The 22200-nt window shown below is 27.7% G+C and overlaps 1 protein-coding gene across 2 annotated transcripts; it reads left to right on the top strand.

Annotated features, from left to right (window-relative positions):
- The first annotated feature begins 4097 nt into the window (after positions 1–4097).
- Positions 4098–11135, top strand: LOC129875597 (probable inactive poly [ADP-ribose] polymerase SRO2). 2 transcript variants are annotated; one of them, XM_055950892.1, is made up of 6 exons: positions 4098–4579; positions 4669–5025; positions 5108–5349; positions 6229–6365; positions 6464–6566; positions 11117–11135. In XM_055950892.1, exons 1-5 carry the CDS (start codon positions 4464–4466, stop codon positions 6563–6565), a joined length of 954 nt encoding a protein of 317 aa, XP_055806867.1. In that variant the 5' UTR covers positions 4098–4463; the 3' UTR covers position 6566; positions 11117–11135. The 2 variants fall into 2 exon arrangements, with proteins under 2 accessions (XP_055806867.1, XP_055806866.1); XM_055950891.1 differs by lacking the exon at positions 11117–11135 and having other exon boundaries at positions 6464–6616.
- Positions 11136–22200: the final 11065 nt, after the last annotated feature.

A 22200-nucleotide genomic window follows, 5' to 3' on the forward strand; every position in this document is an offset into this window, starting at 1 on the left:
CCTTTAAAATTCATTTCTCAAGCAAAACCTCAATTTATCACAAGGTTTTCAAAGTTGAACTTTCAGACTCAACCAAAAGTGACTCAAAAAAACTAATGGGAGTAGTAAAATGATAATTTTATAAAAATTATCAAAAATGACCTTCAGTGTCATTACAGTATGATTTATACTCAAATCTGAAGTCTCCAAGGAAAATCTGGAAATCATTGCAGACTGCATATGAAAATGAGAAATGAGGTATCGATAAATTCTTATTTATGCAATATTTTGAATTTAAGATGATTGATAAAAAGCCTATCATGGATCAGATTCATGAATTACAAATCTTAGGTTCGAAACTAAGTGATCTTGAAGTAAAAAATTTTGATGCACTTCAAATAGGTGCAATTCTCTTGAAACTGCCTTCTTCATGGAACAATTATAAAAAGAAAATTCTTCATTCTATTGATAAATTGACTGTGAAACAGTTTCGAACTCACCTTCAAATTTAAAGTATGACTTGTATTAGAGATGCTTTAGTTCAAGCCTTTAGTTCCACAGTTAATAATGTTAGTCAGAATAATGTTGGAAAAATAAAGGTTTGAAAGTTTCCAAGTCTCTTAACAAAAAGAGAAAGAATATGGATTGTTATCATTATGGCAAGAAAGGCCATAAGTTTTGAGATTGCGGGTTTAAGAAAGCAAGAATAAATTTTCATTCAGAGGACACTAGAAAATCTGAAAAATCAGAAAAGGTAAACATTATGGAAAGTTCTTCACAAGGGCTGGTTGCTATGATTTCTATTAAAGAGTTGAATATGACTGCTACAACCCCAAAGAATCAAGACTTGATGCAACAATTCACGCCTGTCATGACAACAATATGTTCAAGACTTATGTAGAAGTGAAAGATTCTGAAAAGGTGTTAATGGGCGACCATATTGCAGTCGCAATTTCAGGAAAAGGAATAGCTGAAATCAATTTCACATCTGGACAGAAGCTAACTCTTCTGAATGTGTTCCATATTCCAGAAATAGTGAAGAACTTAGTTTCTGCTAGTTTACTTTCTAAGAGAGATTTTAAGATTGTAATTGAGTCTAATCATGTAATTGTATCAAAAAGTGGTATGTTTGTAGGAAAAGAATATCACTGTGATGGCATATTTAAGTTAAGTATTAATGCAATAAATTATGCTTCTGCTTATCTCGTTGTGTCTGATTCTTATTTATGGTATGCGAGATTAGGGCATTTAAATTTTGGTTCTTTGAATTATATGTCCAAGAATGGTTATATTAACTGTAAATCTGAACATGGAGGAAAGTATGAAATATGTATACAAACAAAAATGACAAAGAAACATTTTCGTAAAGTTGAAAGATTTACAAAAGTGTTATATTTAGTGCATTCTGACTTATGTGAATTAAATAGAGAATTAACTAGAGGAGGCAAGAGATATTTCATTACTTTTATAAATGATTACTCTAGATTTACACATGTTTATCTCCTTAGAACAAAAGATAAAGCCTTTTTCAAAATCTTAAGAAATACAAATTAATTATGGAAAATCAAAATATACATCAAACTTTTTCTAGTGAGTTTAGTATATATGTGTACAAGAATTAGAACTTGATTAAAGCTTTATGTTTAACTGGTGCTTTCATTTTATGCACTAATTTCTCTTCGTCGTGCAGAGGGAAGCCGTAGTGGGTTGTGGTGTGACAAGAATTATTATTATTAATTTATGAAAAAATTATTAAATTAGTCAAAATTAAAATTTTATTTATGAAAAATAGCAATAGTTTCAAAATATTATCAAAAATAGGAATATATTGTTTTTGGAAAAGGGTCAAATATACCCTTGTACTATTAGAAATAGTTTAAATATAACTTTCGTTATATTTTCGGGCTAAATATACCCCTCCTGCTATACTTTCGGTTCAAATATATCCCTCTCATTATACTTTGGTACAAATTCACTCTTAATTTTAACGAAATAACACTTGAAAAACTCAAAATTAAATACTTCATTCTCAATTTTAAATATCTTATTTTTTTAGGAATAAATAAAATTTTCAAGTACTAATTTGAGTTTTTTTTCTTAGATACGACAATACAAAATGCATTGCATAATTTTAAGTACTAATACATGAATTTTTTTGCAGCATTTTCTGTCTTATCATTTTGTAAGGAAAAAAAGGCTCAAATTAATACTTAGAAATTTCATGTATTAGTATTGTATAGTTATAGAGTCCTATTTAATGGTAAAAGGTTGTTATTTTGATAAATTTCCCTATTATTAAACCCAAATAATCGTAATTCATCTATACACATGGGTCAAGTTACTTGGGTATTAGATGAGTTATGGACTTAACCTATTAACCATCAATTAAATTAATTGTTTTTAAATTTATCCATCAATTAAAAAATTATTGTTAAATTAATAAATAGTTCAAAATTCTCATTTAAAATTTACAAAAAGGATCTTTTATAAAAGAGTAAGAACTAGTTCTCAAAATGATCTAATGGATCATTACACATATAATAGTAAATAATTATCATAACTTGACCCATTTAGGGGTTGTTTGGTAGAGTATATAAAAATAATGTTAAATAGAATGTATTAGTAATGTTTGTATTAGTTATGCTTGCATTAATTATAGATAGAATATTTCTTATGCATTGTTTGGTTTAGTATATTAAAAATAGCATGCATTACATAAAAATATTTATTTACAAAAATATTTTCAACAATTATGGTGGAAAAGATGTAAAAAGGATTTTGAGAGGTAATTGGGTCTTTAATCATATTAATGCATGCATTAAATTTTCTTACATTACTAATATCTAAAAATCCATGGTATTAGCAATAAACACCTTAATACACAATAAAGCGTATAACATAAAAAGTGTATCAAATAAGGTACTACTAATACACTCTATCAAACAACCCCTTCTAATATTATGACGTATTAACTTTTTGGAGGAAGAATGTAGTCAATTTACTTCACATTAATATCCAAAAATTAAATTTCGACATTTTCTTAGTCAATGAAGATACTTTCCTATTAGATTCTTTTTCTTCCAACAATTCCATTAAATATCGGATTGCGTGGTTGATTAATAGCCTTAGCTACAAAAATATAAAATATCAATACATCACATTACAAATTAAATGACTCAAAAAAATATATTATGAAACAAAGGGTAGAAATGTAATTTGAATCAGTCCAAAATCAAATCACCAAGACCTCAACTGCAAATTAACTGGTTAGAGAACGGCCACGCCCCATTCCTCTCTTCCACTCTTTTATTTTTTTTATTTGATTTATTGTATTTATATTAAGTCTAATTAATTTAAATTTGCTGCATTTTTATACTTCTTCTATTCCAAAATAATTGAATTGTTGGAATATAACACACATCTTAGGAAAAAACAAAGACATAAATTAGTCATGTTTTTTCATTTTTGCCTTTTTCAAACTCTATGCTAACTTTCAATACTCATTTAATTTATTCTTGGAACTCAACCTTGGAAATTCAATTAATGAAGGATAAAATTGAAAAAAAAATCCAACATCTATCTTAAATAATGAACAATTCAATTAGTTTAAACACTACTCCCTCCATTTCATATTAAGTAAATTTTTGAGGGATTTTTCATTGTTCAAAATAATTGAATTGTTCAAAATTCAGGATAGATGGTTGAAACTTTTTCCATATCTTGCCTTTCATTTATTGAGGTTTTATATTTTCTAAGGGACAAATCACACTACTTGCAAAGTTATTTTTATGATTTTACAAAAGGTCAATAAGAGAAAGTGTGGTTCAAACTATGTCCTTCAATATTTTTCTTATTATGTGTGCATTGCCTTATAAATTCACTTAATATGGAATGAAGGAAGTAAAAAATACTCCAATAATTTAATTATTTTGAAATGAAAGAAATATTTCAGAACATCGTTAGATTTTTAATGAAAAAAAATAACTTCATTTATTGGACCACAAACTTTTAATGTTCTATATCTTTCTTTTTCTTTACAACAAATTTAATGTTGAAAAAAATCAGGTTAGATATTTCTCCCTTTTCTCACCTTGTTTTCACTTTCTTTTCTCATGTCTTCTAATATATGGCCATACCATAACACATTCTTAGAGCCCAAGTTTTTACAACAAAATTAATGTTGACAAAATCTGAAGTTAGATATTTAATTTTTCCCTTTTCTCACCTTGTTTTTACTTTCTTTTCCCATGTCTTCTAATAAATGGCCATACCATAACACATTCTTAGAGCCCAAGTTTTTACAACAAAATTAATGTCGACAAAATCTGAAGTTAGATATTTAATTTTTCCCTTTTCTCACCTTATTATTACTTTCTTTTCTCGTGTCTTCTAGTATATGGTCATACCATAACAAATTCCTATAGCCTAAGTATCTCCAACTATTTGTCTAAATTCACACTTATAATTTCTTACCTACTCTTTAGATGGATCAACTTGGAGATGACGATCAAGTTTCCATAACAATAGAAAATCAAGAAATTTTACTTTCTTCTGATTCTGAAGTCGAGTCTCGTAGTTCAACGTTGAATAGTCACTTCAGGTCAGACGCGAAATCAGAATTTTAATTCTATTTGTTAAATTTTATATAATAACTTTTTACGTATGCTACAATATGTGTCAATGATTCAGATCGTTCATGAGAAATGGGCTAATCAAAGTTGAAGAAGGTGAGGAAGAGCATGATTTGATGAAGGCAGGTTTTGTTAGTGGATTGCGACAATTGGGAAAGGAAATTGAAGTTGTGGCTATACACAAAAATTTATGTTCAACTATAATAGGGCAAGCGAAATTGCAAAGTTTTCGCATTTACTGTGAAGCAATGCGGAAGAAATGCGGTGGAAATGCTAATATTAAATATGCTTGGTTTGGTTCTTCCAAAGATGAAATTTATAAAATTATTTCATATGGATTTTCTACAATTACTGAACCAAAATCTGGAGAATGTTTTGGTATTGGTGTTCATCTTCATCCTGCAAATATCCATGGGTAAGAAATGAAACATAAACGTATATATAGTATTCTCCTTTGGTCCATTTTTTTTTATTGAATTTTTTTTTTTGGGTTGAAGGGTATTATCGGCAGTGGAAGATGAGGATGGATTAAGGCATATGTTACTTTGCCGAGTAATCTTAGGGAATACGGAAGTGGTTGAGGCTTCATCTAAACAATTTCAGCCAACTTCTCCACACTTTGATTCTGGGGTTGACAATTATTTGGCTCCTAAAACATACATTATTTGGCCTTCTTATATGAATTCTCATATTTTACCAAATTTTCTACTCACTTTCAGGTCTCCTACTTTATTATCAGGTAAGCAACCCAACATTCATGATTTGATTGTTTTAAATTACGAAAAAGGGTCTAAATATCTATAAATTATGTGAAATTGAATAAAATATCCTAAATTAATAGTTTGGTTCAATAATATAATGTCTTCATTGTCAATAGTTGGTCCAAAAATACCCCATATTTTTACTTAGTGTTACTTAGTGGATTAAAATGCTAAGATAGTCCGTACAAGATTCAAGAATGTTATTTTATTTTATTTTGCAAAAAAATTGGCATATAGTCGTTCATTAAATAATAGTCAATACATGTGTATGTGTGTCTTCATTTTATATTACGTGTCCATATTTTTCTTTACATGTCTCTTAAATAAGAAGGATAGTTTTATTAATTTACCTTTTAAAAAAAAAATTCGAAACTTTACAAATAATTTGTTTACACTTTCTAAAAAGAATCAATTTGAATGGTAAAATAGGAAAATTTTAACAATTCTATCTTGATTTTGTAAATTGACAAGTAATTTGATATAACTATTTATAACAAACTGGATAACTAATATGGCGTGGAGAAAGTATGTACTCCCTTCGTTCCTTATTAATTGTCACGGTTTTCTTTTAGAAAGCCAAATGATCTGAACTTTGACTAACGTTTTAATACGTATTTTTTATCGCATTGATATGAAAAAAATTGCAATTCATAGTATTTTTCGTATAGTTTTTGAATATCTAAATTTATATTTTAAAATATTGAATTAATGTAATTTAATTTAGCCTTGAAAATTAGTCAAATTAACTCTAGAAAAACGCAATATAACAACTAAAAAGAAACAAAAATAGTATTTAACTAGCGAATATAATTGTTTTTAGCTGACTAAATAAATAACTTTCCCTATTTATTTTTTAGGTAACCCTTCAAAAATCAAGAAGCTCCCTTTGAAGCCCACACCTCGTATAAAGTTTTCAAATTTATTGAGTGTGCTTTCCAAATCTTTACATCCTTCAAGTATGGTTTTGATCTCAAAGTACTATGAAGATTTTCAGGTACGTATTTTTATAAAAAAAAAAAAAAATTGTTTGTATTAAATTTATTACTATAATGTACTAATATTTGATTACGTGATCTATATAATAATTCATAGAGAAACAAGATCTCAAAAATGGTACTCGTTCAGAAATTGAGGCAAGTAGCTGGAGATACATCACTACTTAAGAGTTGTCATGAAATTGTATCCAAACATTAAGGTAGAGTCTACGTTCTTGCTTATTTCAATTTTCTAGTATTTAATTATTATTATTGTAATATCATTAACTAGTATGTCATAACTCTATGATGATTATAGAATATTTAGTTTTTTAATTTTTCTGTTTTAGAGGTTTGGAGTTTTGCTTTTATTATATAAATTAAAAAACGAAAAAAGGGTCAAATTTATTTCATTTTTATTTGGTGTTTGATATCCATATTGGAGTCTGACTAATTCAAATTCGTGTTGAATACGACTTCTTATCAAAAAATAATAATTTATATTCAAAACTCAAAATTAAAATCTCTGATTAAGAAAGAAGTAACCCTTACATCAAATACGTGGATGATGAATTGGGGTAATTGGCTACTTAGCTTCTTGGCAATACGAAGTATAACGGTATATATTACATTTTTTTGTTCCATTTTTTACGATGAAGGTTGCTTCAATCCTTAATGATATCACTACATTATATCTATATATTGTCATGGTATCATTGATGTCTACTTCAATCCTTCAGCTACATCTCCATGAAACCATCATAGACTGGCACAGTATCATTAAGGATCGTTTCTTACAAATGTTGAATAATACCATCATAGTATATATGGTTGTGATGGTATCATAAGGGTTTTCCTAAGTCATTCGATATTACATGAATAATACTACCATAATATATTCATATATTATCATGATATTGAAAATCTTTAATGAGACACTTTTAAAATCTTTAATGATATCATAACAATATATTGATACTTTATTGGTATCATATAGGATTGATATCTTTTTTGAAGAAATAAAGATAATACAATTATTAAGAAAAAATTATTAAAATCACAATCTTATTTATTAAACTAATTAGTAAATATATTTTTTGTGATATTCCGTCGGTATGTTGATACCATATCGTTATAATATAGGATTGAACTTAATCCTATGTGAAACTCCATCGTCATATGATACTCTATCGGTATCATGTAGGATGACCGTTGACGTCAGCATCACATCAGCACGAATTTAAAAATAATTAAAGGGGGTACAGGGGTAATTAGTTTGCGTCGAATGGGTACTGGAAGGAGTTATTTGGGGGGTGGGGTATGAAGTGATCAATAGTTTGTTTAAAGGGTCCATTTTATGTAGTTTTCCCTAAAAACATTTGTCACATCACGCTCCACATGGACAAAACATTTCACCTTAACAAAAATTGAATAAATTATTAGAATTATTTAAAATTAAAGATTAAAGTATTACTATCTACCGGCCAAAAACATATAAAATAAAATATAAAATATTTTTCTTACCTTACTCCACCACTTTTTCTCACCATACCCCCGCCCAACCCCAATTTTTGAGTTTTATTTTTATTTATTAAAAAAAATTTATAAAAGATTTTTAAAAAAATCTTACTTCATCCCCCTCCCCTCAAATAATAATTTAGATATTTTTATTTTCTTAAAAAAAATTCTACTCCGCCCGACCTAATCCTCTACTTTCAATTTTTTCTCATTTTCTGTTAGATATATACATATGATTTTAGAAAATTATTTTTTACTTGCCGCAAGACTTTTCTTAAAGTAAAATTTTTATTTCTGTTATATTCAGTACGCAAGAAGGAAAAAATATTTCCCTAAAAATATATGTACATATCTAACACAAAACAAGAAAAATATATATAAAAAAAAGTATAAATTAAGAGCGGAAGGTTAGATGAGATGGGTATAATTTTATTTTTAAAAAAAATAAAAATAATAACATTTTTAATGAAGGATTGGGGAAGGGGGTGAAGTGTGATTTTTTAAAATAAATATTTTATACAAGAAATTCAAAAAACTAAAAGGACAGGGATTGTGGAGGGGGGGGGAGGTGGTGCAGTGCGTGATGAAAAATATTTTAAATTTGAATATTTTTTTAAAATAATTTCTTTTAAAAAAAAGTAATTTCTTTTATGAAAAAATAATTTCTTCCTTTGTGAATGGAAATACTTTAGTCTTTAACTTTTAACTAATATTTATAATTTATTTAATTTTTGTCAAGATGAAATATTTTATACATGTGAAATGTTATGAGACAAGGTTTTTGCAAAAAAATAGAGAGAGTAGAGAGAGTGTATTACACATACTACTGAGGTGTGTTTCTCAAACTAATAAGTGATAGTTTAGATATGAAACTCACAGTTTCAATAGTTTATGTATGAAACTCAAAAAAGAGATAATTTAAATATGTTTTTGACTATTATCTTTTTTTCTAATGATATAACAGTAATTGCAATGTCATATTTTAAAACCTTTAGTAGCATTACTTGCAATGCCATATTTTGGGACCTTTTGTTTCCCTGGCACACCATTAAATACCCCTTTCGTTCTTTTTAAAAAAAACATTTCTATTATTGTAAAATAAACTAACTTCACAATTTTAGAAAGAAAAGAGAGTAAGATAAGAGAGAGCAGAGCAGACCAAATTTTTTGTATTTTTCTATATCCTTCATCCTCTGATTTTCAAGGCTATTTATAGCCAACGAAATCAGAGGAAATTCAGAAAACGCATGAAGGAACAGAGATTTGTGGCAACTTGTTGGTGCAACTTGTTGGTGGGTCCCACTTAAAGTGGACATCCACTATACTTTGTAACACTCCCCCTTGGATGTTCATATACAAAAAAAAAATCTAGTGAAGAAAAAAGAGTACAAAAATCTGGTAATACGTCTTGAGTGCTGCCTCATTAAAAACCTTGCTAGAAAAATCCAGTGGGACAAAACCTAGACTAGGAAAAAAAGAGTGCAACGCGTATCATACTCCCCCTGATGAAGACATCATTTAACATGTCGAAGATGACGCATTCCAATCTTGTATCTCAATTTCTCAAAGGTTTAAGTTGGCAATGCCTTGGTAAATATATCTGCTAAATTATCACTTGAACGAACTTGTTGAACATCTATTTCACCTTTCTTTTGTAGATCATGGGTAAAGAAGAATTTTGGTGAAATATATTTAGTTCTGTCTCCTTTGATTTATCCTTCCTTTAATTGAGCTATACATGCAGCATTATCTTCATACAATATTGTTGGAGCGTCTTTTGTCAAAGAAAGGCCACATATTTCTTGAATGTGTTGAGTTAATGATTTTAACCAAATGCATTCTCGACTTGCTTCATGGATGGCTATTACCTCTGCATGATTTGAGGAAGTAACAACCATAGTTTGATTTGTTGGACGCCATGATATAGATGTACCACCACATGTAAATAAATAGCATGTCTGCGATCGACCTTTAAGGGGATCAGACAAATATCCCGTATCTGCATAACTAATCAATTGTGACATGGATTCATGAGTAAAACAATCTCATATTTGTGGTCCCTCGGATGTATCTGAATATATGCTTAATTTCATTCTAGTGTCTTCGCATTGGGGAAGAACTAAATCTTGCTAACAAATTTACTGAGAAAGCTATATCTAGTCTAAAATTGTTGGCAAGATACATTAATGCACCAATTGCACTAAGATATGGTATTTCAGCACCAATAAGCTCATCATTATTTTCATGAGGTCGAAATGGATTTTTATTAATAATAAGAGATCTCACAACCATTGGGGTACTCAGTAGGTGTGCTTTATCATGTAAAATCTCCTTAAAATATTTTTTGTATATGTTGATTGATGGACAAATATCCCATTTGCAAAATGTTCAATTTGTAGACCAAGAATTTTTTTTGTCTTTCCGAGGTCTTTCATTTTAAATTTCCTTTTCAGACATTTTACTGCCTTTGAAAGTTCTTAAGGAGTTCCGATAATATTCAAATCATCAACATATACTGCTATTATGACAAATTCAGATCCAGACTTTTTCATAAAGACACAAGGGAAAATTGGATCATTTTTATATCCTTATTTTAGCAAATATTCGCTAAGACGATTGTACCACATTCGTCCTGATTGTTTCATCCCGTATAAAGATTTTTGAAATTTTATTGAACAAGTTTCCTGGAAATCTTTATATATTTCAGGCATTTTAAATCCTTCAGGAATTTTCATAAAGATATCGTTATCGAGAGAACCATATAAATAGGCTGTAACGACATTCATCAGATACATGCTAAGTTTTTCATGAACTGTCAGATTTATAAGATACCTGAAAGTGATTGTATCCACCACAGGAGAATATGTTTTCATATAATCAATGTTGGGTCTTTGCAAAAATTCTTATGCCACAAGTCGTGCTCTATATCTTATGACTTCATTTTTCTCATTTCTTTTTCACACAAAGACCCATTTGTACCCCACTGATTTAATACCTTCAGGTGTTCGGACTATCGGTCCAAAAACTTTGCTTTTTTCAAGCGAAGCTAATTCAACTTGAATTGCATCTTTCCATTTTGGCCAATCATTCCTCTGTCTACATTTATCGACAGATTTTGGTTCAAGATCCTCATTTTGTTACATTATTTCCATAGCCACATTAGAAGCAAAACTATTATCGACAATTGCATTATTTCGGTTCTATATTTTTCCTGATGAGACATAATTTATTAAAATTTATTTATCATTTTCAGGTGCCTTAACCTCTTCCAAGGTTTTATCAATTGTTATGTCTCCTCGCTCTTCTTGAGTAGGTTCCGTCATATCATGACCATCTTGATTGTTTGCTCATTTTCTTTTTCGAGGATTTTTATCTTTGGAACCGACCGTTCTACCACATTTTAAATGTGGTTTAGACTCATTTGCATTATTTAATTGTCCTACGGGGACATCAACTCGAATTGGTGCATTAGCAGCTGGGATATGAGATTTAGCAACTCTTGATAAGTTAGTAAATGTATCTGGCAGTTGATTTGCAATATTTTGCAAATAAATTATCTTTTGAACTTCCAGTTCATATTTATTTGTACGAGAATCTAAATGAGATAGTGATAATGCATTCCAATCTATTTTCCTTTTCAGCTGCTTATTTTTTCCCTCTAATGTTGGGTATACTGATTCATCAAAATGACAATCAGCAAACCTTGCGGTGAATAAATCTCCAGTCGTAGATTCCAAATATTTTGTGATAGAAGGAGATTCATACCCAACATATATCCCCAATCTTCTTTGGGGTCCCATCTTTGTACGTTGTGATAGAACAATCGAAACATATACTGCACACCCAAATATTTTAAGATGAGAAATGTTCGGCTCCTGACCAAAAGCCAATTGTAATATGGAGACTTTATGATAACTTGTGGGTCTGATCCGTACAAGACTTGCTGCATGCAAAATATCATGACCCCATAATGAAATGGGAAGTTTTATTCTCATAAGCATTGGTCTAGCAATTAATTGGAGACGTTTAATCAATTATTCCGCTAGACCACTTTGAGTATGAACATGAGCAATTGGATGCTCAATTATTATTCCAGTGGACAAACAATAATCATTAAATGCCTAAGATGTGAACTCACCAGCATTATCAAGACGAATTGTCTTTATTGCATAATCTGAAAATTGTACTCTTAACTTGATTATTTGAGCAAGTAATCTCGCAAATGTCATATTACTAGTTGATAGTAAGCACACATGTGACGATCTTGTAGATGCATCTATTAAAATCATATAATATTTAAATGGACCACATGATGGATGAATGGGCCCACATATATCACCCTATATACGTTCTAGAAATGTTAGGGATTCAATGCCCACTTTGACTACTGATGGTCTAGTAATCAATTTGCCTTGAGAACATGCAGCACAAGAGAATTCTTTAAATTGAAGAATCTTTTGGTTCTTCAAAGAGTGTCCATATGAACTCTCAATTATTTTGCGCATCATATTAGAACCGGGATAACCCAACCGGTCATGCCAAATAATAAAATTATTTGAGTTAGTAAAATTTTGATTTACTATGACATGTATTTCAATTATGCTAATACTTGTGAAGTATAAGTCAGATGAAAGAGCGGGTAACCTTTCAAGTATAAATTTTTTGTCCGACATCATTGTAGTAATGTAAAGATATTCATTATTTTCATCATTTGTAATCTCAATATGATAACCATTTTGACGAATGTCTTTGAGACTTAATAAGTTTCTTTGAGACTTACTACAATATAATATTTCATTAATTGTTAAATTTGTTCCTCCGATAAGTATAATTTTAGCTTTTACGGATCCTTCAATTAATCTTATACTACTAGATATTGTATTAATATTAGCTTCTTTCATAATTAAATAAGAGAAATATTTCTTATCTCTTAAAATAGTGTGTGTTGTGACATTATCAATAAGACACATATCATCATAATTGATTTTGGATCCAACTAATGACTGGAAATTTTCATATTCTTCATAAATAAAAAGATACATTATAAGAACGTGAAAAACTAAAAACATAAAAACTTTAAGAAATTGCACTGCCTTAAGAAACATTTTTACGAAGTACAACATAATATCAAACATAATTAAGAAAACAATAATCATTTTATAAGATTTATCCCTAGTTAGATGATCAATTCTTCAATCAATACTCATAAAGTCTTCAGCTTCCAAATGAGTAATATTTGGTAGATTTCTAAAATCATCATCTTTATAAGCAAGATTTGCCTCAATATCTTCATATTTATTTGAGAGAGTTGCTTCATTATCATCATTTTGAAAATTCAAATTCGCCTCCATATTATTATCTCTTCTTCTGAGAGAGACTTGATAAAGTTTCACAAAATGATCAGACGTACGGCATTCACGTGCACAATGACCCTTTATACCACACCCGTGGCAAATATTGAATTTACCTCTGCAAGAATTATTTTGGGGAACTTTATTGTTCTCATGTTTATTTCCATCATGATGACGATAATTGTTTCGTCCTCTACCACGTTCTCGTCCACATCCACGACCACGGCTGCGATAATTATTTTATCTTGATTCAAACAGATTATACGCTGCTACAATATTCGCTTCAGGGAATGGAGCAAATCCAGTGGGACGGGCTTCATGATTTTTCATCAGTAAGGTATTATTTTGCTCAGCCATAAGTAGGCATTAATTAATTCAGAATACTTCTTGAATCCCTTTTCACGATATTGCTGTTATAGCAACACATTTGAAGCGTGAAAAGTGGAAAGAGTTTTCTCAAGTAAATCATCATCAGTGATAGAATCTCCACATAATTTTAATATGGAACTTACCTTATGGATAGAAGAATTATATTTTATCACAGTTTTAAAATTTTGAAATTGAAAGTGTATCCAATCATATCGGGTTTTTGGTAACACTGTAAGTTTTAGGTGCTGATACTGATCCTTCAAATTAATCCATAATTCAAAAGGGTCTTTTACAGTTAAATATTCAATTTTTAATCCTTCATGAATATGATGACGCAGAAAAATTATGGCATTTTTTTTATCTTGGCTTGATGCGTTATTATCTTGTTTAATAGTATCAACAAGACCTTTAGCGTCAAGGTGAATTTCAGCATCAAGGATCCATGATAAATAATTTTTTTCAGAAATGTCAAGTGCCACAAACTCAAATTTTGATAAGTTTGACATGATAAAATTGAGATATAAATTAATTTAGAAAGAATAAAGAAAGAAAAATTAAAAATTTCAGTAAATATACCTAATATAGGAGTTAATATATCTGAAAAAAATTAGAACTTCATACTGATAATGTATTTTAAAATAAACTAACTTCACAATTTTAGAAAGAAAAGAGAGTAAGATAAGAGAGAGCAGAGTAGACCAAATTTTCCGTATTTTTCTATATCCTTCATCCTCTGATTTTCAAGGCTATTTATAGCCAATGAAATCAGAGGAAATTCAGAAAATGCGTGAAGGAACAGAGATTTGTGGCAACTTGTTGGTGGGTCCCACTTGAAGTGGACATCCACCATACTTTGTAACATCTATATCTTTGTACTTTCCTTTCTTTTTTATTTTGTTTCTTTTCTTTTATTTAAATATAAAAATATATATAGTAGCTAATTATTTTTTGACTAATAAAAATATTTTTAAAATCAAATAATTATACTACAGTAAGAAGTAATTAAAAATAATAAAATTTTCATTTTAACCTTTATTAGAGATACCATTTGGTAATATTTTTATTATTTGTTTCTTTCTTTCTTTTTTGTCTTATCTCCTCATTTTTTGTTAGTTCATCTTCTTTTTATTTTTTTCTCTCTTTTTATTTTTTTTCCTTTTTAAGAAAATAAAATAAATACAAAAAATTAAAATACTAACTAACCATTTTCAGATTAAAAAAAAATTTAAAACTAAATAACTAGACTACAATAATAAATAAATAAATAAATAAGAAAAATACAGAATTGTGTGATTTTGGGTATGCATAAACTACATTTGACAATTAATGTATTTTTTTAAAAAAAAAGACAAAATTATGTGACCTTCGCCGCTACACTTTTCTTCCTATAGTATTCGGTATCCGAATTCTTCTATTTCCGTCCTTAATGATACTATGTCAGTATATAATATGTTGTGATGGTATCATTTAGAAATGAGTTAGTTGTACATGTTATGTCGGAAATAGACGGTTTAAAATTAATTTTAACTTTTTAGAGAAAAAATCAATTTTAGAAAAGAGGAGTCGCCACTTAATTTTTTTAAAGAAATTAAGAAAACTTAATTTAAAAGACCCTAACAGATTTAAGTCTTAAAAATTCAGAGAAAAAGGTACGAGGTTCTTATTTCCACTTTGAGAAGGTGTTAAGCATTCAAAGTGGCCGCTAACGCACGGTTATCCGACGATTTGAAAATTTATTTGACTAACTTTTGAAAATATTAATTTAAAAGGAAGCGAAAACTTCAAAATTATTATTTTTTTATTTTTCTTTTAAGAAAAATGATCAAATTTAAACCTTTGAAAATAATATACATGTGTATAAAAAGAAAACGTAAAAAGTTTATTAAATGACTAAGCAAATATAGAAAATCATTTAAAGAGTAAATTAACATGAATTGGTTTATCTTTAGGGGAATATAATTAAGTTAAAACAAATTAAAATTAATATCTAAGCAAGCATAAATAACATAAGTAAATAAATTATTACAACCCAAATCGATACAAATAAACAATAAATAACACACAAAAATATTATCCGACACTTAGTTTATGTACGCCTGGACTAAGCTGTTGGGCCTTCTGTATTTTGGGTCTTAAGCACAATTTCACAGTATATCGCAACTGTATATACACTATATACACATCGTATGCCACATGTTTGTTCCCTGTATATGTTGTATATTACTGTATATCACTGTTATACACTGTATACCGTATTTGTTTCCTGTATCTACTGTATATCATTATATATAAGACTATATATACACTGTATACAGTGTATACAACATTATTTTCCGCATGTATTTTGTGTATACAGCCCAATATCAATATTTAAATCATGAATATTACCTTCCTTTCCATGTATCAACTTTTCAACAATTTGAGCAAGATGATGGGAAACTCAAAACTCAACGATATGCAAGGATGGAGTCCAAAGATGGACTCGAATTGTATCACATGCACCAAAATAAAATTACAGTAGCATCTACTCATTTTAAACTAAACAAAGGAATATATCATGATATGTTAAGGTATCAAATTGATGGGTATCCTAGAAGTGACTAACAACATGCTAACTAACTTAATTTTAAAGAAAGAATTAAATCAATTAGGCCATAAAATTTCTAATTAAATAACAACTTTAAGCATATTTTTATTATCTAAATCATGTTAAAAGAAGAAATTAAGAACATGAAAATCTATATTGTCAAGGAAAACTACTTGAAAAAATAATGAACAAAACTAAGTGCTTTCATGAATTAATCCTAACATATGCTAGCTAATTAATCCAAACACATGCTAACTATAACAAATTTATATCATTAATCTAATTATTCTTAATACATACTAACTAAAAAAAAGACTATAAATCAACGAATTATAAAGCATGAAATAATTAAATAAAATAAAGCAGAGAAAAGATTTTACCTCTTTTTGAACCGCGAGATTGAAGACGATGAGCGGAAGGCATTCACCACCACCCAAGAGCTTGATGGAACTCCAATCTACAAAAAAGATAAAATAAAAGATCAAAAATTTAGACTCGAACTTTCGTGGGTTCGACGTTATAAGAACACTGTTCTTAACCTAAATTTTGACTTCAATCTCCTATTTTCCTTGAAAAAAAATATAAATTGAAAGCTAGAAATTTTCACAACTTTTAGGCTGGGGACAAGAGTCCAAAAATCCTAGCCAAGTTAAGAAAATTTCTAACTTTGGGGTGACTAAAAAACCTCCCACTTCTTCCTCCCTTCTTATCAAGAATATGAGCCTTTATATAGGCTTCAAAAACCCCAAATCCCTCAAGGATTTTCGATGTGGGAGATTAGAGAATTTTTTATTTTTTTTTTAGAAAAAACTAAAAATTTAAAAAATGCAAACTATAATTAAACTAACCTAACCAGCATTGTATTTAGTAAAATATGAAATCTTTTGAGGTGATTTTCGAATAACCAAATAAATATTAATCAAAGATATAGTAATATAGAAATATGTATATTATACTAAAACAATTTTTAAAAAAAAAATAAAAATAGTTAAGAATAACTTGAAAATATTTTATTTTTTATAAAAGCTAATTATTTCAAAATGTTCGAAATTCAAAGAAACTCGATAGCTAATTTGCGTTGTGGATGATCAAAATTGGGTGCCAACAGTACATAAATGCTTATAGCAGGAAAATCTTGATGATACCGTAGTAGTATATGAATATATAAAATCAGTCTTTAATGATACTATGCCAGTATATGATATGTTGTGATGATATCATTCTACATGATATCATTAAGATATGAGTTGGTCGTTCATGAATGATTGTAGGAAACCTTAATGATACCATAGAAGTATATGAAGATATATTTTTGTGAATCATTAAGGAATGAGTAGTTATATAAATGAATGAATGAATGAAGAAAATCCTAGTGTTATCACAACAGTATATTCATATACTATTATGACATCATGCATGATCTGAGGAGTGTTACCAATATGAAATAGTCCTTAATGATACCATGTCGGTATATGATACTTTGTGACGGTATCATTAAAAAATTATGAGTTCCTCCCTTAAAGGACGGCTCATTAATCAATGATAACATGCTATTATATATATAATGTGTTGGTATCATTGAAGATTGAGTTGGTTGTACATGAATGAATGTAGGAAACTTTAATGATACCATAACAATATATGGATGTAATGTCATGGTATCATTAATGAATAAGTAGTTTTGTGAATGAATGAAGGAAGGAAACGTTAGTGCTACTATAATAATATATTCATATATTATGATAGTATCATACATGATATGAAGAGTGTTACCGATTATACGAAATAATCCTTAATGATATCATGTCCGCATATGATATGTTCTGATTGTATCATTGTGAAATTATGAGTTCCTCCCTTGAAGGACTGTTCATTAGTCAATGATATCATGTTATTATATATATAATGTGTTGGTATCATTTATACTGTTATGGTATCATTAATGTCTGGATAGTAACGTGAATGATTGATGAAAGGAAATCATAGTTCTACCCTAACAAGTATATTTACATACTGTGATGGTATCATATATGATTTCAGGAGTGTTACTAATTATACAAAATAATTATTAATGATACCATGTCAGTATATGATGGTATCATGAAAGTAACACTGAAGAATTGAAGTACACATTAATAATATCATGAAATTATATAGATATACTGTGATGGTATCATTATGGAATGAAGCAAATCCCAATAATACCATGTTAGTATATAGATATACTGTGATGATATCATAAAATGAGAAAAAATAAAAAACAAAATATAGAATGACCACAAATATGAAATTAAGTTGTTGTGAAAAAACAAAGAATATTATGATTTGAAGAAAAAATGGATGAAAAAGGAAAAAACATAAAAAAGAATAAAGAAATATTTTTTAAAAAAAAAGAAAAGGAAAATAAAATAAAAAATAAAAAATAAAAAATAAAAAATAAAATAAAATAGAAAATAAAAAAATGAAAAGAACCAATAAAGGAGAAAAAATAAAAGTAAGAAAAAAAGGAAATAGAGAAAATAAACGAATAAAGAAATAAATGAGAAAAAAATAAATATAAAAAATTAAAAGGAGTATATAAAATAAAAATTGAGTATGAATTATGTTATGATGTATAAAGAAAATAAATAATAAAATAATTTAAAAAAAATAAATGAACAAAAATGCACAAAAAATAAAAAAAGAAGTAGAGAAAAACAATAAACGAATAAAGAAATAATGAGAAAAAAGAAGAAGAAAGGAAGTATATAAAATAAATATTGAGTGTAAATCAGATTATTTTGTAAAAAAATAAAGAATAAAATAATTTGAAAAAATTTAAAATGAACAAAAAAATATAAAAAGAAAAAAGAAAGTAGAGAAATAAAAAAACAAAATAACTAAAATATAGATATTTTATGTAATTAGTTAGGGGGCATAATTCTTAAGGGGCACATGTCTATAATTAGTTTGATTTTATGAGGCATGAGGTTAGTTTTCCCATTACGGCCTGATTTACCCCTTGAACTTTATGATATGAAGCTGATATATCCTTCGTTTAAAAACTAGATCATATATATTCCTGCCGTTATTGAAATTGAACATATATACCCCCCATCGTTACAAATTATTTTTTGCTAAATTAGAATTATTATTTTTTTACTAACCTATATATAATCTTTTTCACAAATGATTTATTTTTAAAAAAATATATATACCCATACATATACCCTTTTCTTCTAACGGAAGTGAAAAAATTATTTTTAAAATTATTTTTTTAAAGTTTTTATTTAAAAAAACAATACATATAGGGGTATATTTGATCTTTCTCACACATAATTTATTTTTTTGATTTTTTTGATTCAACGGTTAATTTGAATTTATTATTTGGATGGTCAAATTTATTTTTCTCACTACTTTTATTGTAAAATTTATTATACATTCCCCAATTTTTTTTATAGATACAAAAACTAAATTACAATATAGCATCAAAAAAATAATTTTAAATTACAATATAGCTGCAAAATAGTTTTAAATTATTTTTTTATTTTTTCTCTTTTTTCCATTCACACTTTTTTTATTTCTCTTATATTTACACCAAAGAATGAAAAAATAAAAATAAAATAAGAATTAGAAACTCAAATAATAATAATTAAAGAAGTCAAAAAAAATTATGTGTGACAAAGATTATATATACCCTTAAATTTTGCTAAAATGTTTTTCTTTACATGTATGGGTATATAAATTTTAATTTTTTATTTTTTTGACTTTCTCAAAAAAGATATATACCCATACATGAATTCTTTTTAAATCAAAAAAAATATTTTTTTCACTTCCTTAAGATGAAAGGGGTATATATGAGTTATTTTTAATTTGTAACGGTAGGAGGGGCATATATATGTCATTTTAATAACAACAGAGATATATATGAGCTAGTTTTTAAATGAATGATATATCAATTCCATTTCATAAAGTTCAGGTGTAAATCGGGTCATTTGTCCTTTTATATATATTTGAAATTAGGGAAACTTACATAAATATATAATATTAAAAAAATATTTACCATTTATAGCAATAAAAAAAATTCACTGAACACTTATTATACATTTATAATACAGTTTTATTACATATTGCAGAGAACTATTTATAAAATATATATAATATAAGTTTTATAGATGGATAATACATTTATCACATACTTTAATAGACTTATAATACATTATGTCAGTTTATTACTACACAAACATAATATATATTTTAAAATACTTATAATACATTTATATTGTATGCATAATTCACTTTTAATATAAGTGTATATTTATCATAATATTGCTATGTATTGCTATAAATTGTAATAAATAAAAAATATCTCTAAAATCAGTAATTAATTTTTAAAAGGTAAAATTACCCCTTTACACATATTCCCCTAATATATTTACTTTTATTCCCATATACACCAAAAAATTTCCAAATTCCCTCTTTTTCCTTTCTCTCTATATACCTCTCTGATACATCCGCCTATTCCTTTATTCTTGCCCTAATTTGCTCTAGTTAATTTGTTACTCTTCAACTGTTAATCAATTTCAAGGTTCCAAATAAGGTATATTTCAATCTTTCCTTATATGGAATTTTACTTCATCCTCATTCAATCTGATTTCTCCTAAAATTTGTATATTTTGATTTCTTCTGAAAATCTTTGAAAAATCTTCTAAATTTTTATCATTTGTTTTCTTCTGTAAATCTTTCTGTTTTTGTTTCTCATACCTTCAATGGAATCTGTTCATGGTCTCAAACAGTCCACTAAAAATCAACGAATTTTTGTTTCTCCTGGTTCTGATTCGTCTTGGGAAGGTTACGATGAAGTTAGATCCAAACATCGTAACGATCCAACAGTGATGAATAAGCTACGTGAGAAATTGAAGTCGAAAGCTACAGTTAAACATGCACCCAAAGAAATAGACAACAAGATTGAAGGGGTTACAACACGCCCTAATCTCCCAAAGGTATGTGGTCAATTAAGTTTTTTGTTTTAGAATGAAAATTTTGTGAAGGTTTTAATGATTCTGATACATATCATTTATGTATCAGATTCATAATGTATTTTTAAAAGGAATTTTTTTTGGAGATTTTATATTTCTGATACATCATGTTTAAGTGTCAGTTTCTGTTGTTTTAATTTTTAATGATTCTAATACATATACATTTATGTATCAGATACATAATGTCTTTTTCAAATGTATTTTTTTGGAGATTTTCTATTTCTGATACATCATGTTTAAGTGTCAGTTTCTGTTGTTTTAATTTTTAATAATTCTGATACATATACATTTATGTATCAGATACATAATGTCTTTTTCAAATGTATTTTTTTTGGAGATTTTCTATTTCTGATACATCATGTTTAAGTGTCATTTTATGTTGTTTCAAGTTTTAACAAAGCTGATACATATCATTTATGTATCAGATACATAATGTCTTTTTCAAATGCAATTATTTGAGATTTACTATTTCTGATACATTATGTTTAAGTCCCAGTTTCTGTTATTTCAAGTTTAATGATTCTAATACATCTACATTTATGTATCAAATACATAATGTCTGTTTCATATGCAATTTTTTGAGAATTATTATTTCTGATACATCATCTTTAAGTCTCAGTATTTGTTATTTTCAAGTTTTAATGATTCTGATACATATACATTTATGTATCAGATACATAATATTTTTTTCAAATGCAATTTTTTGGAGATTTACTATTTCTGATACATCATGTGTAAGTGTCATTTTTTGATGTTTCAAGTTTTAATGATTCTGATACTTCTACATTTATGTATCAGAATATAATATATAATTGTTTTTGATACATCTTCTGTATGTATTAGATTCTCATCTCATGCATCAGATATTTTAATGCATATGATACATCGTATTTATGTATAAAGTTCAAGTTATATTTAACCATTTTTATGTCAATGCAGGGAATGAAATACGTCATCAAGAAGATCCCGTCCCACCCATTGAGATTCGGAACGGCATATAGGGCTAATTTTC

The sequence above is a fragment of the Solanum dulcamara genome, chromosome 2 (genome assembly GCF_947179165.1).
Source record: "Solanum dulcamara chromosome 2, daSolDulc1.2, whole genome shotgun sequence".
In the NCBI taxonomy this organism is placed as follows: domain Eukaryota; kingdom Viridiplantae; phylum Streptophyta; class Magnoliopsida; order Solanales; family Solanaceae; genus Solanum; species Solanum dulcamara.